Raw genomic sequence first — 18189 nt, 5'->3', positions numbered from 1 at the left:
CTCAATGTTGTCATGATGAGAGCTCAGTGTTGTCATGATGAGAGCTCAGTGTTGTCATGATGAGAGCTCAATGAAGATGCTTTTAGTGACTTGCACTCCTGCTTGTTGGCACGTGAAACCCTCCTTGAAAAACAAAGATTAATTAGCTAGTTGGCTATTTCCTGAACGGTTGCCTTGTTACTCTTTGCAAAGTTAAATAGCAGATTTCAATCAGCATAGGATTTTTAACAGTGTTGTGGTGTGCATCACTGACAAGACCAATGGGACCTGTAGTGTTTACAGTATAATCCATATTTAGACAACAGCTATTTATTAGATACCTGTCCTGAACAATTACATGTCAAGTAAACATGTCATCTTGGCTGATTGCCCCAATAACCAATGCTATATTTTTTATTCACAAATCCTCTGCCTGTGTTCTTCCTATAGGAATTCTTGTAAGGTGAAGAAGTATGAAAACCAGTCCCTGGTCCTGGATGTCTGCAATCAGGTGTGTGTGTGTGCAATATCAGCTGAATATAACCTTGCTGCAGTGTCACTGCAATTGTTATTACTCAGTAGGTTACCTCATCTCATTTACACACACATACACTTCTCTCTCTCATGCTGACCAGTGCCTTTCCCTTTCTCACACACTCATCAGTGTGTCTCTAGCACTGCAGTACAACCCTGGCGCGTTGACAGAAGCATTACCCATCTCTCAGCACTGTTTATAGAGGCCGTGTGCCATCAAGTCTTTTGACCTCCATTGTACTTCAATAGACTATCAAAACTACTTCAAGTGACCCCCAAATGTAACGCTTTGAAAAACAAAACAAAAAAATATATAATATCAGAGAAATCAAGTACTATTTGCATGTTGAAATGCATATAGAATGCACCTTGGAATATTGCTGCATTGTTTGATTTTTTTGTTGGTGGACTTATTCTCCGAGGGTACAGTATGCACATTTTACAGATTATGGATTTAATTATAGAATGATCTTCACCGCCTATCAGATGGAATACATTGAATTGAATACGGTAATGACAGTTAGTACCATCACATCAGTGTTCTATCTTCCTCTATAGAGTCTTCTAGACTGACAGCACGCTGGCACTGCATTCTCTTGTTTACAGGAAGAGGATGCGGTGGTGTCCCAGGTTCAAGGAATGCCCCGCCGTGTTCGCCATGCCACCGATGAGGAAAAGTTGGCTTGCAGTGGCATCATGGGCCAGAAAGCCAAGAAGGAGGCCGAGGTGGAGGAAGACTCAGCATGTGCCAAAGGCCCAGCCAACCCATCCAATGTCAAAAGCCAGGCGCTGCTGGATGGTAAATTTGTTTTGCTCTCAGGCAGGGGCGTCAGTTGGGTATGGCTAGCTCAAGACCAAAAAAAATGTACAAGTAGGCTACACATAAGTAGACGCAAATCATTCCAGTCCCGATTAAAATGTAAAGGCTGTTTAGCATATTAGATGGCCTTAGGACCATGCAAGAGCATCGTTCGGAGAGAAGCTGCCAGCCTGCATGCATTTCTCTTACTTTTAGAAACCAGAGACAGTTTGCTTTGTCAGTCAGCGTTGAACTTGGCCTTGTAAGCCTCGAGGCCAGCTGTTTTATGCACAGGTCACTTTCACATTGATGTCGGCACAGGTGACACGTCCAATAGCCTAGGGGAAGATAAGCTTCCATTAAAGTAAATGGATTTAAATCTGCCCAAATTAGCGATATAATTACTCGTGCCTATACAGAAATAAATGCAAACTTTGAAAATACTACACCAGAGAGCATGATTTGGCCACAGAGAATCATTAGCTTCTTTTTAAAATGAGCTGTGAATCATTTTAAGCGCGCAGCAAATAGCTGATTGTTGAGTTGCAGCTGTCAGAAAAGCAATTAAATAGACCCTGGCCTATCGCAATATTTCAAAATAGGAAAAACAGTTTAAAAAGCAAATGGCTATTGCTGAAAAGAGAAGACAAAGAATAGACGAATCGGTCTCTGGGTATCAAAATTCTCAACTCCCAATTGAGCAACACAATTTATTGGCACCAGTGAAGATCATTGGCCATATCCCCCCGAGTGCAAGCATATTCACTGTCTTTATCATTGGATCAGTACCACTGGAATGTTTTGGGGGGGGACAATAATGTCCTCCTCTAGGCTAGATAGACGTCATATTGTACAATTTGTGTCTCCCCTTTTCGTAGGCTGTAGATTTTTTTGCATTCAAGTCATATAAAGTGTAGTAGAATTGCATTTTTCCAGCGCAAAGAAAGAAGAAACATAGCTGATTGGGTTTACTCTATAGGCTCTATTCACATTACGAGATTAAGGAGAGTCTGAGGACCAGATTGGCGAAAGAGATTTCCAATTTTCACTTCATATTTCACATTTGCCTTACCTTTCGTTGTCGCTGGCAACGTGACATTCTTGGTCCGCAGCGCAAATTGACCGTAAATATCACAGAAGCCAGGAAGCACAAACGATTTAACAATCCAAGCAATTTTTCTTCTAAAACACATTAGGCTACAATATTGAATAATGTGACAATCCACAAGCAGGTGCAGACAATCAAGGGGTTTATTTTCTCATCCATACACATTAAATTCGCATCAAATAATGAATGTTTACCCCTCCCTAGCTGAGGAACCATCAACTCCGTTCTCTTATGGTCGTGGGATTTGTTATCAACAACATTTGAGTCACCATCAGTCAATTCTTAAAAGCTTTTAGCGCTTTTTCCTCATTGCGCGTACTACGTAAACTAAGATTCAATTGGGTCCTTGGGATGTCCCTACCCCATTGAAGTTGAAATGTTAAATGGTTAATGTAAGGGTTGAGGTTAGGTAATGGTTATGGTAGGGTTATGATTAAGGTTAATAGTTAGGGTCATTTACGTAGCACGAGCAACGATTAAAAAGTCGGTGGTTGTATTCGTTAAATGATTTTGATTAGAAATATGAATTTCAGCACGCCGCGGAAGGACTGCAAGTTGTACAGGACAAACATAAGTTCAGTGAAGCGTATTCAGAATGTATTGTTTTTTAAAAACAGAAATCTACTGATTGTGACTCAATTTTGTTGCTAGCAAATCCCACGACCAGTTATCAAAACTCAACCCCACCTCAATATAAGAGAACAGAGTCGGGGGTTCCTCAGCTACCCACCCATACGAATAGAAAAGTACAGTAAAGCTATCATACAGTGTCATGCATATGCTATTATAATATAGGCTACACAGCAAGGTAACATTAGCTAGCCAGTTAGCGAAACAAAATATGTTCTGCATCCTCACTTAAACGTGCTAGCTGTAGCTGACGTTTAGCTGAACCATTGCTAGATGTGAGCTCTTTGGCTTACACTAGGTACCGTATTAAAGTTATCTCAGAACAAACCAGGTTTCATTTTATCAATATCATGGAAGTCATTGTGAGATCCAAGCAAATTGTGAAAATGCTGATAATTCCCCGGAGAGTTACTTCTTGTTTGGACCTCAGTAGCTCAGTGCAGTCAAGCAGAAAATAAACAGGTTCAAAGTCTCAAAATTAAGGAAAATGTCTGTACATTTTTAGCTGTTTCAAAAACATTGCTATGCTATCACTGTAAGAGTGTTGGCTCAACGAGACAATTCTGTTTACACAGCCCTGCTTAAAGGGGGGCAACTGTAGGCCGGGTGTTGTGCGCTCCCTCTGAAGGTAGCGCTCGAGGCTTGACAAGTTCGCAAGTTTACATTGCAGTATATGTGTAGCCGTGAGACCCTAAAAGTCTGCCCGCTCAGGCATGCGTTGTTCAGAACTGTCTGTTTCGCTAACAGTGATTGAGTTTAGTTATATTATTAGCTGAGTTCCTTTTTTAAGGAACTCATTCGGGCTTTCAACTTACTCTTGAACGTTATAATAGTAAAATGCACTAGGTGCAATTTCGAAACTGGGTAGTACATAAGCAGTTTTCCTCTTGTCGTGTTAGTCATTGCAGACCTTAGAGAGCTACAGTATTTTGAACTTGTCCAGATCAACTAGCCCATTTTTTAGCTAGTTTTTTTTTGCCCATTGATTTTGTTGTAATGTTTGAGTCACTCAGATATCACATGAACACATATAAGATGTACACGATGTTCCCCAACGATGGAAGGGGGACATGAGTGAAAAGCTTGTGAATCCCGGTTTTAGATTTATCCAATAATCAGTAGTCAAAGTATCCAATAGTCATAGTCAAAGGGACTATGCTTAAAGGGGAAAGAAAACAAACAGCTAAATGCAAGAAGCAGTCCTAGACAAAGCCTAAAAGCAGCTTCTGGAGAGCCTCTTGGATTGTTGAATCTCACATTAGGTTTTACTGCCACCTATTGGCCATTGAAAATCAAGTGTTGAGTAAAATGACTTTCCATCTCCATCCCCTGATTCAATATTTATTTTTTCCCCCTCAGGTCCACAGGCGAGGATAACACACTGTATGGATGAGAAAGACATTTGCACTTCGGTAAGTAGGCTTAGATCAGGGCTGGCCACCTTTGATGGGGGTGAGGCCACAAAGAATTTGAACTCGTCATGAGGGGCCGTAGTGGCTCGTGGGTCAGCGTACCCTCATCCATACCCAGACATACAATGCAATCAATCCATTTGTGCATTTAAACTACTTAACTCTCCTAACTAAATGCATTATACCAATAGCCAAGGACGGTTCTAAGCCTTTTGGGGGCCCTAAGCAAGATTTGGTTGGGGGGGTCCTCCCAGCTAGCCGACAAATCATTTTACTGGGCCTCTTCTTGACGACGGAGAGAAATGTAGCATTTCTTTCAATTCTACATAGTTTGCCATGGGGTGTAAAGAACATTTTGTCGTTTTAAAACACATTTTCTGCAATTCAACACATTTTCCCATGGGACAGAGAGAACATTTGGAACTGTTTTAACAAATTTCATGCAATTATAATACTTTTTCCACGAGGTAGAGATAAAACTAATTCTACACATTTTGCCATGACTTATGCCATGTCAGTATGATATCTGAGTGAGAGTGACTTGCAAAATCAATGGGGAGCCCCCCAAGGTCAGGGCCCCTGGGCACGTGCCCTGCATGCCCGGTCAGCATTTGGCCATGATTACTATTTTAGAAAGCTGTCTAGACTAACTTACCAATCTAAAAATTGTTAGCTGACAAGGCTAATTGAGTGACTGTCAGTGACTAACATAACAAGAGAAAAACTGCTGATGCACAACCAAATTTCGAATTTGCACCTTTGGTATTCTACTATTTTAACTCTCAACAGTAAGTTGAGACCTCTACCCCAAAATACATTGTGGTCGAGGGCCCCATTTTTGGAAATTGATCCGTGTGCCTTAAAAAGAGGGCCTATGCGGTACACGGGCAGACAGTTACCCATCCCTGGCTTAGGTCTTTTGATTTGTTAGTTGTCATCATTTGTCAATAGAAGCCAGTTTGCATTAGAGCTCAGACTGACATGTTTTGTCCTTGGTATCTACAGAGTGAAGAGCTGTCAATCACCCCAGAGCCAAAGTTGATTGGCTGTGAGGGTCATGATGATAAAGGCAGTCCTTCCTCCCTGGAGACCATATCGCAAAGTGAGATGGACAAAGCAGCAGTGCTCACCTTGATCAGAGAGGAGGTACAGTAACTGACTGATTAAACCTGGGTCGTGATCATTAGGCACCAAACGGAAATAGAGAGGGACTACTTTGACTAATAATAAAACACACATTTTTTGTTAAAAAAACAAACATTTTTCGTTGCCTGCCCTAATGAACACAACCTAGCTAACACCAAGCTAGTCCTTTGAGCTAAAGGCTTAGTTCCTTGATCGCAGACTGTCACTGTAACACTGAACACACACTACAGTGCTTCTGTTAAATTATACAATAGTAAACATGCTTAAATAATCAACAAGTAGCAAGCAAATGGATGCCTGGCTGTCAAGCCTCTTCTAACCCCAGAGTGTTTTCTCCCCAACAGATAATTACTAAAGAGATAGAAGCCAATGAATGGAAGAGAAAGTATGAAGAAAGCCACATAGAGGTGTTAGAGATGAGGTATTATATGGCGCTGTTGCTTTAGTTTGCCATAATTCAAAGATAATCATATTTAGAATATAGCAGAGACAAACTCACAAGAAACCTTTTAGACTGAAAAGAAACCTTTTCATTTTTATTTATATCTCTCCTGTGTTTATCTGTCTCTTGTAGGAAAATAGTGGCAGAGTACGAGAAAACCGTTGCACAGATGATTGGTAAGTTCTTGAGGAGTTCATTTTATCTGCACTGATATGAAATCATGGGAGAGGTGAAAGCAATATGGTGGATGTCTACCAGCTTATGGCTTTCACCAGCCCATTTAATTCCACATCAGTGCAAATCCATGGAACTAGATGATAATAACAAGCCGATTTAGACTTTTGAGACACACCCTTGTTTGGATGTCCCTCAACTGTCTGACCTGTGACCTTTACAGAGGACGAGCAGCACAAGAGGAGTGTCCTGGGCTCCCAGAAGAGCGTCCAGCAGGTGATCCTGGAGCGGGACCAGGCCCTGGCTGACCTCAACTCCGTGGAGCGCTCACTCTCTGACCTCTTCAGACGCTACGAGAACATGAAGACCGTCCTGGAAGGCTTTAAGAAGGTAGGCTACGTGTTAACACTAGACTAGAGAGAAGGTTAAAGAATGTGAGTGTAAGGTTAGATTAAGACTAGAGAGGTTCTGTTGAAGAAGTGACCCATTGGGCAAAAACTGGTTTAATTAATGTTGTTTTCACGTCATTTCAACCCCCAAAAATGATGTGATGACATTGAATCAACCTTGGAAACTAAGTGGATTTTCTAAAAGTATTCAACGTAAGGGAATTTCATATTTTTTTCGTCCAACCTTTTAACTTAAATCCAATGACATGGCAATGTTTTGTTGTTGATTTCACATTGAATCGCGTTAGATGACAACGCAACCAAATGTAAATCAAAACTAGACGTTGTACTTAACCTTTTGTACTTCCTGTTTTTATTCTTTTGTTGATGTTATGATGTGCAGAGTCCTTTTATGTTTGGAAAAGCACTTATTAATGGGATGAAATGGTATTATTAGCGTCACTGTTTTTTCTGTATCGGACTGTTGCGAACAAAATTACTATCTGTAATGGAGATACAATGTTATTAAATTCTCCGTTTTTTTTTCTGTCTGTCTGTTTGTCTGTCTGTCTGTCTGTCTGTCTGTCTGTCTGTCTGTCTGTCTGTCTGTCTGTCTGTCTGTCTGTCTGTCTGTCTGTCTGTCTGTCTGTCTGTCTGTCTGTCTGTCTGTCTGTCTGTCTGTCTGTCTGTCTGTCTGTCTGTCTGTCTGTCTGTGTGCAGAATGAAGAGGTGCTGAAGAAGTGTGCCCAGGAGTACCTGGTCCGCGTCAGACAGGAAGAACAGAGATACCACACACTCAAGATCCACGCAGAGGAAAAACTAGACAAGTAACGATAGTTCAGTATTTCTTGTATCTAGACTGCTTTGATTTGAGTCTTGACTCTAGGGATTGAGACGGTAAATGTCTCAATGTTAAATATCTGATCATGTTAAATATAAATATATCACTTTATCTAGTCTATTGTTCATTTGGCTACTATGTACTTTTGAGGCGAGCGACATTATCTTTACATTTACATTACATTTAAGTCATTTAGCAGACGCTCTTATCCAGAGCGACTTACAAATTGGTGCGTTCACCTTAAGACATCCAGTGGAACAGCCACTTTACAATAGTGCATCTAAATCTTTTAAGGGGGTGAGAAGGATTACTTTATCCTATCCTAGGTATTCCTGAAAGAGGTGGGGTTTCAGGTGTCTCCGGAAGGTGGTGATTGACTCCGCTGTCCTGGCGTCGTGAGGGAGTTTGTTCCACCATTGGGGGGCCAGAGCAGCGAACAGTTTTGACTGGGCTGCGCGGGAACTGTACTTCCTCAGTGGTAGGGAGGCGAGCAGGCCAGAGGTGGATGAACGCAGTGCCCTTGTTTGGGTGTAGGGCCTGATCAGAGCCTGGAGGTACTGAGGTGCCGTTCCCCTCACAGCTCCGTAGGCAAGCACCATGGTCTTGTAGCGGATGCGAGCTTCAACTGGAAGCCAGTGGAGAGAGCGGAGGAGCGGGGTGACGTGAGAGAACTTGGGAAGGTTGAACACCAGACGGGCTGCGGCGTTCTGGATGAGTTGTAGGGGTTTAATGGCACAGGCAGGGAGCCCAGCCAACAGCGAGTTGCAGTAATCCAGACGGGAGATGACAAGTGCCTGGATTAGGACCTGCGCTGCTTCCTGTGTGAGGCAGGGTCGTACTCTGCGGATGTTGTAGAGCATGAACCTACAAGAACGGGCCACCGCCTTGATGTTAGTTGAGAACGACAGGGTGTTGTCCAGGATCACGCCAAGGTTCTTAGCGCTCTGCTCTCTTTCAATGGTTCACTCTCTCATTTCTTTGTGAGGTCTTCTATTTTTCTTTCTTTTCTTTCTTTAATGTTCCACTCTCTGCTGTGTTGCAGAGCAAATGAAGATATCGCCCAAGTGCGCTCCAGGGCCGACTCAGAGAGTGTGGCTCTTCATGCCAGCCTGAGGAAGGAGCAGATGAAGGTGGACTCTTTGGAGAGAGCCCTCCATCAGAAGGTACTTGACTTGACATTAGTTAAATTGACTTGACTTGGCTTGACTTTATCCCTAAGGGATAATGTGTCAGTAGGAATCATTGATAGTAAAATAATAATTGGATACAAGAATTCTGTTTGTTATCAATGGCTCCCAATGAGAGGCACAAGATGGCGCATTTCGACCAGGAAGTGTTTCATGATGTCGCATTTGTTAGTCACAAAAAAACTATTCAAATGCTGAATCTTTGATTGAACAATCTCTGCCTATCTCTCTATTCTTCACAGAACCAAGAAATTGAGGAACTCACGAAAATCTGCGACGAACTAATAGCAAAGCTCGGAACATTAGACTGATACCTGATATCAGGAACTTTGGAGTTCTTGGATGTACTGTTCCACCAACATCTCTCCGCTCTGCCTTACCTTTGCAGCCAAGGCCTAACCATCCCCACCACTAGTAAACGACTGTCCACACATCAACACAATCTGAACCCGTCTCTGCTATTATTACTTATACACACACACAGGGAGTGACGTCAGTATTCACCCGTTGTCTCTCGAATGGAACAAATAAACTGCGAAACAGCTATGAGTATATGTTTGTTATGATCAATTGAAGTATTGATGTGGCAAATTGTAATGTGCATGTGCAGCTGTTATAGGCATGTAGTGCCAAATCGTAACTTTTGCATAAATAAAGCATAGTATGGACATTACTGTCGATTTCTCCCTGTCGTGGGGCTATGTGAGGGATCTGCTTGTAACCTGTTGCGTTGCGTACTGTGGGGTGTGTTTGTAAAGTATGTTCCACATCATGGATTATCAGTTTTGAAGAAAGAGACAGAGACGTGTGATCCAGGAAGGGTTTGGGGGACATTCTTCTGCTGATACAGGGAAAGAGATCAACAATCAATCAGTTGGTGGCTCTCGTTCCACGGGTTTAGACTTTACACAATCATTCTGCTGCTATTCTAGTAACTACTAGAGATGGAGAGCGATCCATTTTTCGTTTTATAGAGTTACCGTTTCGATCTACTCTCATTTTTATCTTCTATTGTTTTGTACCTTTCTTTAGGTAGGACATGCTTATAGCGGTATGCTAGTATACCTTTTTTTTTTTTTTTTATAGATCAAGGGATTGCACATTTATTTGAATAACTATGTAGCTTCTTGTTATTTGATATCAACTTCAAACTGCAGTTTGTGGTCGATGCTCTAGATCTTTTATGTAGCTCCATGAGATATACTCTATATACCCCTATTCATTATTATTATAGTTTGAAGGCAAAGCACACGTGTTTCATGTGTACAGCATATGTTAAAGTATCTTTGTTTGCGCATGTCTGTTATCACCACATGTCTGGAGGAGGTGCTTGGTTTTCTGTATTAACAATGCAACATTATTTGGAAAAACTCTTGTTACTGTATTTGTTGTTTGAACAAATATGTTTTGTTATATCGACAATATAGGCTTTAATCCATATTCCTTGTGTCTTACCCCTTAGCTCATGTAGCTGAACAAAAGAGCACTATGACAAGAATATCTTAACAAATCCATCAACGGAGTAGTGACATATCCTGTTTATAATTGGACTTTTGCTCGGTTTAAGAATCGTTTGAAACTGACATGTTTTGTTTTCATCTTTCCTTTAGCTACACACAGCATAGGGAGCTGTGGTTGTAAGCTTGGCTTTCTACAGTGCAGCCACAGTTACTCTACAAGACCTTTGGAAAACAGGACAAATATTTTCTACCATCTCCATAATACTAGAGTTGCCAAATCATTCCCTTGCCCTCAAAGCCCATCACTGTTAATGTTGTAGGCTCTGAGAATAACATTTCCAGAAAACGCTAAATATTATGACAGATTATGACATATGTGTAAACTATATACTAATGCAGATGTGGATTCTTGTTCAGATGTTCTCAGAGCGAACAAAAAGCTAGCTGGTGGCTAAACAGCACAACGACTAGTTCCTTTAATGTTATGGCAATGTATCGGACTGGTTCATTTCAACCTTTAGGTCTACAAGGACCTACAGTACAGTATGTGGACAAGGAACTGTCCCCAAGCCCACTTAGGTGCTACCTACCTGAGTCATAGTTTGGGAGCCATTGCCTTATCCTACCTGTTTCATGAATCATCATCATCATCCTCATCAGTACCTTCAACTGCCAAATGTTATTATTGTGCCAAATAAAGGGGCTTCAGGAGGAGGTATCATGACTTAAAGGTCTGACTTTGAAGTTGCTTGTCATTCTATCACTGCAGTATGTGTACATTTTATATTGTATGAAAATAATATAATTTTATTGGATTGTTCATACAGTATTTGTAAAGTGGAGGAACGATACGTGCACAGATTCTATGATGTTTACTGATTGATATATATATATTTTGTGCAGAAGGCATTTCCTGAATAAAAGTGATCATTATTGTGAACTTGTTTTACTTCAGTAAAACTTTTAGGCTGGGATTTCAATTCGAGGCACTCTATTGAGTAGCGCACTGCACAGCCGATGTGCCTAAAGGCAATTTCCCTGACGTTCATCGAGATCACATTCTGTTACGGTTTTCTTCTGGTGAAAGAGAGGAGGACCAAAATACAGCATGGTTATTTATAAACATCTTTAATAAAGATGATAACGTGAACAATATACTTATACAAAACAAGAAACCGTGGAAAACCGAAAACAGTCCTAACTGGTGCAAAACACAGAGACAGGAACAATCACCCACAAGAGACCTAAAGAATATGGCTGCCTAAATATGGTTCCCAATCAGAGACAACGATAACCACCTGCCTCTGATTGAGAACCACTCCAGGCAACCATAGACTTACCTAGAATACTTAACTAAACACAATCCCATAAACTACAAAACCTCTAGACAAAAGAAACCACATAAATCACCCATGTCACACCCTGGCCTAACCAAAATAATAAAGAGAACACAGAATACTAAGACCAGGGCGTGACACATTCACAGTAAAGAAAAAATAATTTATTACATTCAATACCATTCATTCTTTACAACTCATAATTTTCATTCATACTCCAATAATGGTATTTTAATTTAACTAAACAAAAACCCCAAACAAAACCTCAGGGGAGCATCTTCCCTCCCTGTCATCCTACAAACTACCTTTCCCTATCTCCCTGTCCCTAATCTATCCCCTTACAAATCTTAATGACACCCAGCCCTAAACCCCCCTTCCACCTCTCCCGGGCAGCATGCTGCCCCCACTTCCTCTCCTCCCTCTTCATCCTCCCCCTCAAATCTCCTTCCACCCTCCTCACTATCCCTTCCACCCCCCAATCTCTCCCTGTCTTCACCATGTTCTGCCTTGCTTCCCACAGCCCCCGTTTAAAGAGACTCATGAGAAGCCAGAGCAGAAACCTGTCCCTATCCGTCCCTCTCGCTCTCCCTACACCTCTCTCTAACCTGGCCCACATCAATACAAAATCCCCCCTTACCAAACCTAACAACACCTGTGCCTCTAGCCCATACTACTCCGGCAACGGCACAGTCCCAAAAGGCATGGCGCACAGTCTCCTCCCTGCCACAAGAGGATCTTGGACAGGTGGGGGATTGCGCCAAACTATGCCGGTACATGATGGAACGTACCAGCAAGCACTTGTGGAGGCTCAACCAATTCAGGTCCTTGAGCCTGTTGTCCAGACCCCGCGCCTGCACTCCCTCCCAGACCACTGCCGAGATGCCCACTACAGGCGCCGGACTCCCTGCCTGTCTGACCTCCTCCTACAGGTGCCTGTGATCTAAACCTACTCGGGCAACTTCAACCTCAGGGTGCGCATGCAGCCACTTGGCCGCATGGCCAAAGTGCCACGGCAGCTGTTCCGCCTGAGGACCCGTGTTAGACCACACCATTACGCTTCTCGCCTGATACGAGAAGAACACCCGCAGGAGGTAACCGGATGGGTGTATCACTGGATGAGCAAGCTCCGTTAACAAGAAAGAAACAAAAATTGCGTCCAGCTTGAGGGGGAGATGTGGTACCCCCCTACCTCCCTCCCCGATGGGACAGAGCATGCGTTCCCTTGCGACCCACTCGTACCTGCCACCCCACATGAACTGAAACACAAGCCTCACTAGAGGCCTCCTCAGACAATCCGGCAATGGGTAGATGTACGCCAAATATAAAAGAGACGGCAACACATCCACCTTTAGGACCAGGACCTTGCCCATAAAAGACAAATACCTAGCCTTCCACATCGCTAGCTTCCTCTGTACCACTGCGATACCCATGTTCCAGTTTAGCGTCGCTGAGCCGGAGGTCTCAAAATGGACCCTGCGAATCCTCAGGGCCCCCTCACAGAGAGATAACCCCCCGGGCACATCCGTTCTACCGCGCCATCTTCCGAAAAACTTAACGGAAGACTTTGCATGGTTCAGAACCGCTCCCGACGCTCGGGTGAAATCCCCAATGATGGCAAGGGACCTTGTCAGGCACGAGTCCTTGCACAGCAGCAAGGAAGTGTCGTCGGCGTACTGCGTCATCTTAACACGCAGCCCACCACTTCCAGGGATCAACAAGCCTTCCACCCCTGTGTCTGCCCTAATGGCAGCCCCCAGAGGCTCCATGTACAGAACGAAGAGGAGAGCCGAGAGTGGGCACCCCTGCCTGACCCCAGACGAGAGGTCAAAAACGTCACCCAAGTGACTATTTACACTAACTCGGCACCCCGCTCCGACATATAATGTACGAATCCATCCTATGAACTTCTCCCCAAATCCTAATCGACCTAACACTCTGAATAGAAAATATCTATTCACGCGATCAAAGGCTTTTGCCTTATCTAGCGCTGCTACCATTAAAGGCAGTCCTCTATCTTCAACCCAAGCGATGGAGTCCCTGATTAACTGTAGGTTCCATCTAATAGAGCGGCCCTCTACCCCGCACGTCTGATCCTCATGGACGACGTAGGGAAGGGCTGTGCACAACCGGTCTGCTAAAACCTTTGCAAGTAGCTTGTAATCTACACACAGCATGGTCAACGGCCGCCAGTTGCCAAGGTCTGTTACTTCCCCCTTCTTATATAAAAGTGACAGCACACCAACAGCCATTGATGAGACCGGGACCCCCGTCTCAAGGATGGCCTTCAAGACTTTGAGGACCACTGGTCCAAGTATACCCCAAAACTTGAGATAAAACTCAGCCGGCAGCCCATCCATCCCAGGCACCTTCCCTTTTCCCATCCTCCTAAGAGCGCTCTCAACCTCTTCTAGTGACATCTGGGCCTCCATCACTTCTCTAATGTCCTCCGGCAACCGCCTGGACAAGTGTTCTGAAAACACATTTCCCTGCTCTACATCTATTTCCCTTTCCTTAAATAAACCTTGGAAATGATCAGTTGTCACCCTGACCATTTCCTCTGGTTTTCTAACTATACTACCATTTTCTTCCCTAACGCCATGCATTACCTTCCTACTCTGTCTGGCCCTAACCGACTTAAAGAACATAGCAGAACAAGTCTCATTGTGTTCTAGAAAGCCACTATGCGCACGCTCCAGGAAAACTCGAGCCTTCCGCTCCTGCAACTCCCTGAGCTGCGCCTTTAGGGTTGCGGATCTCTCCCAGTGAAACGACCCGCCGAGGTTGCCTGCCTCGTACTCGAGTTCAATTAACCTTTGGTTACGATCCACCTCCCTCCTCTCCTCCCTTTTTTTCCTCTTGCAATACCCTATTATAAAAGCCCTAATCCTCACCTTAACTAATTCCCACCACTCTAACACCCCCTCGCACATGGACCGGAGGCCTTCAAGCCTCCAAAAGAAACCATAAAACCTGTCAACAAAAGCCTGCTCCTCCAGCACATCCCGATCTAACTTCCAGTACCCCCTACCAAAGAGGCAGACTGGCGACCCCACCTGCAGGAGCACCCCGTCATGATCCGAAAAGAAAACAGGCAACAGCCGCCCAGACAACTTACCCAAAGACCTGGGTACAAAAATATAGTCGAGCCTCCGCGCAACCCCCCTGGAGTTGCGCCATGTAGGACCGGCCATTTTCGGAGTAGTGTGCAGGCCACCATCAACCAGACCATGGCAAGCCATTAGCCCGGTGATGGCGCCTGCACTGCTATCCCCCCCTATTCCTAAATCTGTATTAAAATCCCCCCCTATCACTAATTTCCTATTTGTGACACACAGGGGCGTCAGACAGTCCACCATCTCCCTCCTGTCTACCACCACCTGTGGCCCATACACCACCACTAATCTAAATGTACAATCCCTTATCGTGACATCCAGCCCTATAACCCTCCCCTGCATCACCACAAAAGAACCCTCCACTTTTACCTCCCTGTGCCCCTCCCTGTGCCCATCTGGCACCATCCGACGGACAAATCTGAGTTTGGCGGATGCCAGGGGAATGCTACCTGCCCCAATGCATAGTGCCAATTGTAACGTTTGGTGGATGAAGAATAATGGTCTGGGGCTGTTTTTCATGGTTCGGGCTAGGCCCCTTAGTTCCAGTGAAGGGAAATCTCAACGCTAAACCAGACACTGACATTCTAGATGATTCTGTGCTTCCAACCTTGTGGCAACAGTTTCGGGAAGGACTTTTCCTGTTTCAGCATGACAATGCCCCCGGGCACAAAGCGAGGTCCATACAGAAATGGTTTGTCGAGATCAGTGTGGAAGAACTTGACTGGCCTGCACAGAGCCATGACCTCAACCCCTTCACACACCTTTGGGATGAATTGAACCTGTGATAAATGTTTATTTTTAATTAGACGAATTAGTGTGCATGTTTAAGCTACATCTGTGATGTAAAGTCTACTTAGTTTAAATGAGTTCACTCATACTGTATCGACATTTGACAAATAAATGTTCAACAAAGGGAAATATTTACATTACTAACATCAAGGAATTAAAGCAATAGCAAGAACATATCTGGGCTGGGATTCAAACAATGTAGAGGACATCCGTTACCAGAGATTTTATGTACTGTAATTCAGGATTTCAAGCTGAAAGTCTTCACAAAAGTCTGCTTCTCATCATCAGCGTCCACCATTTCCTCGTTCTCTCTCTGACTTCAAAATAATTCTGGGTGATCTGAACTCAGCTCATTCCTCGCAAATGTGATGACATTCTCTCCAAGTGACTGAACACACAAAATGTAAAAGTTCAGATCGAAGGAACACAAGTTATTTCAACATATTGTAGAACTGAGGTAATCAAGACCAATATACATCATCTCACTCTTACTATATAAAGGCCAGGTGTGTGTGATGCTGGGCAGACCGACCACTGGGAATATCTGACTCTGATCTCTGCTGTTGGTCTCTGTGGAAAAAACATGAGATTATACATCTTACTCTGTACATACAGTACCTGGACACACACACACACAGGTAAATAAATATCATATGTGCCTATGATCATGTCCTGTATTTTAAGATATAGTTATTGTACCTCTGTTTGGTAGATATGTCTTTCTTGCTGAATTTAAATGGAAGTTTCATAGACTGGTTACTCTTCATGGGAGCACAGCTGGGTAGAGGGGAGTCTCGTCTTTCCAGCCGGATTGGGCTTCAACACAACAGAGTCAGACCTTCAGTCTCTAGTCTATTCTGTCTAATGATGATGTAATATACACTCTCGGAGCATTAATGCTACAGTGTACTCACGCATGCACCCACCCATGCATGCACCCACCCATGCATGCATGCACGCACTCACTCACTCTCTCCCTTTCCTCCCACCTTTTAGCTTTTGTGTTAGTGTCATGTTCCCCTGAGAGATTCATCTTAGAGGCAGTGCCCCGTCTTCTCTCAACCCCACAGAGACTCATCAGAGGCAGTGTCCGGGCCAGTAACCGAAAGGTTGCTGGATCGTATCCCTGAGCTGACAAGGTAAAAATCTGTTGTTCTGCCCCTGAGCAAGGCAGTTAACCCACTGTTCCCCGGGCGCCGAAAACATGGATGTCGATTATGGCAGCCCCCCCCCCCCCCGCACCTCTCTGATTCAGAGGGGTTGGGTTAAATGCGGAAGACACATTTCAGTTGAATGCATTCAGTTGTACAACTGACTAGGTTTCCCCTTTCTGTCCCCCTTCCCTCTCTCCCTAGAGAGCCTCTTTGAGCCTAAACAAAGACATGCAGCGTATGTTATAGTGAATCAATAATACAGACAGCGATATAATAGTCATAAAACATATCAGTTGAAGCAAAGTACAATGAAGCACAATAGAATTACCAATAAAAACGTGCATATGGAACCGTCTTGATAGGGATCATTTGGGAATAAGGATGACCTTTTATATAACATATCTATTGGGAGTTCTGGTTGCCATTCATTCCTCTTATGTAGTGAATTCTTTGTTTCTCTGATTCAAGTTCAGTGATACAAACTGTTGCAAGTGAAGTGCTTTGTCAATGCTGTATCAATAAACCCAAGCCACAGTCCAGTGAAACAAACTGACGCCTTGGCGTAAGTACCACACCAGCATTTATTAATTTAGCCTTTTCTTGTATTTACTTTACTAGAATACTAATCACTGTCAACTTTTTTTTTGTTTTTTTGTCGGTTATGCTCTATCTATATATATATTTTTAATGATAATTAATAACTGAAGTAAATATCCTAAATATTGTACCCTTTAAACACCAACCTAATATGCAGGCTGACTCCACTTAGATTGCTTGAGAAAATATTTTTCATAGTATTTTATCTATTTTTTATTAAAAGAAATTCACAGAGCAGGTGTGAAGGCTCCAGCCAAAGTGTGTATTGGGTATGATCACACTCCTGCAGGGGCCTACTCTCTGTCGGCCACTTGATGGGGGAATTGCACGACAATATCAACTTCAGGATAGAGTAGGCTCACTCTATGGTCCTGTTTGAATACCATTTGAATATTTTCCTTCCTTGAGGAAATCACAGATCTGGCATGGAAAAATGGTGAAAGCACTGTGGAATACATGATATCACCTGCTATTGACACACACACACACACACACACACACACACACACACACACACACACACACAGGATCATTGACAGATCAGGATGAAATTATGTATTTTAAAGTCAGACAGAGTCAGACACCTGAGAAACTCAACAGAGTAAGGTGCTAGACAGCCAATCTATCTCAAGCATCGGTCTTTATGTTAAAAACGTCCATCACACTTCCCAGATCTACATCCAGGGGTTGTCACTTCAGAAGCTTATTGTTCACAGGATATTGTTTACACTTCTGGAATTGTCTTTGTTTAGCTGTTGGAAAGTATTCTAATTTTAGGCTAATTGAGGTGAGAGAATGTGTTTGCAGCTTATGTAGCCTGTGATGTAGGGCAGGCCTATGCCTACTGGTCTTTTATATTGTCTGGTGCAATGTGAAGTCTATTTTATGGGGATCATTTTAGCAAGCCTTTATGGAAATATAACCTATTTGTTTTGGTGGAAATGTTGTTTTCTTCCCTTAGCAACTGGCAGAACTTCATACTAGTGCTACAACAAGCCAAGTTCAGTTGTTTCATAACCGTTCTGTGGACAAGGGGGCGGGAAGGATGCCGAAGACGTCATGACTGCAGGAGTCCACTTCCATAGATATTAAGGGAGG

At 43.4% G+C, this 18189-nt stretch overlaps 1 protein-coding gene across 3 annotated transcripts in view; it reads left to right on the top strand.

The window, feature by feature from the left end:
• LOC115143011 (transforming acidic coiled-coil-containing protein 1-like) overlaps window positions 1-11041 on the top strand; it is a 43805-nt gene extending 32764 nt beyond the window's left edge. For all 3 annotated transcript variants that reach the window (XM_029682966.2, XM_029682965.2, XM_029682964.2), the window contains exons 4-13: window positions 430-490; window positions 1120-1312; window positions 4410-4462; window positions 5468-5608; window positions 5953-6029; window positions 6183-6226; window positions 6448-6614; window positions 7334-7440; window positions 8497-8617; window positions 8884-11041. In XM_029682966.2, the coding sequence (XP_029538826.1) occupies window positions 430-490; window positions 1120-1312; window positions 4410-4462; window positions 5468-5608; window positions 5953-6029; window positions 6183-6226; window positions 6448-6614; window positions 7334-7440; window positions 8497-8617; window positions 8884-8952 (1033 nt within the window). In that variant the 3' untranslated portion in view covers window positions 8953-11041. The remainder of the gene's footprint in view (window positions 1-429; window positions 491-1119; window positions 1313-4409; window positions 4463-5467; window positions 5609-5952; window positions 6030-6182; window positions 6227-6447; window positions 6615-7333; window positions 7441-8496; window positions 8618-8883) is intronic.
• Window positions 11042-18189: the final 7148 nt, after the last annotated feature.

The sequence above is a fragment of the Oncorhynchus nerka genome, linkage group LG15 (genome assembly GCF_034236695.1).
Source record: "Oncorhynchus nerka isolate Pitt River linkage group LG15, Oner_Uvic_2.0, whole genome shotgun sequence".
Lineage (NCBI taxonomy): Eukaryota > Metazoa > Chordata > Actinopteri > Salmoniformes > Salmonidae > Oncorhynchus > Oncorhynchus nerka.
This window is presented reverse-complemented; position numbering and strand designations above follow the sequence as displayed.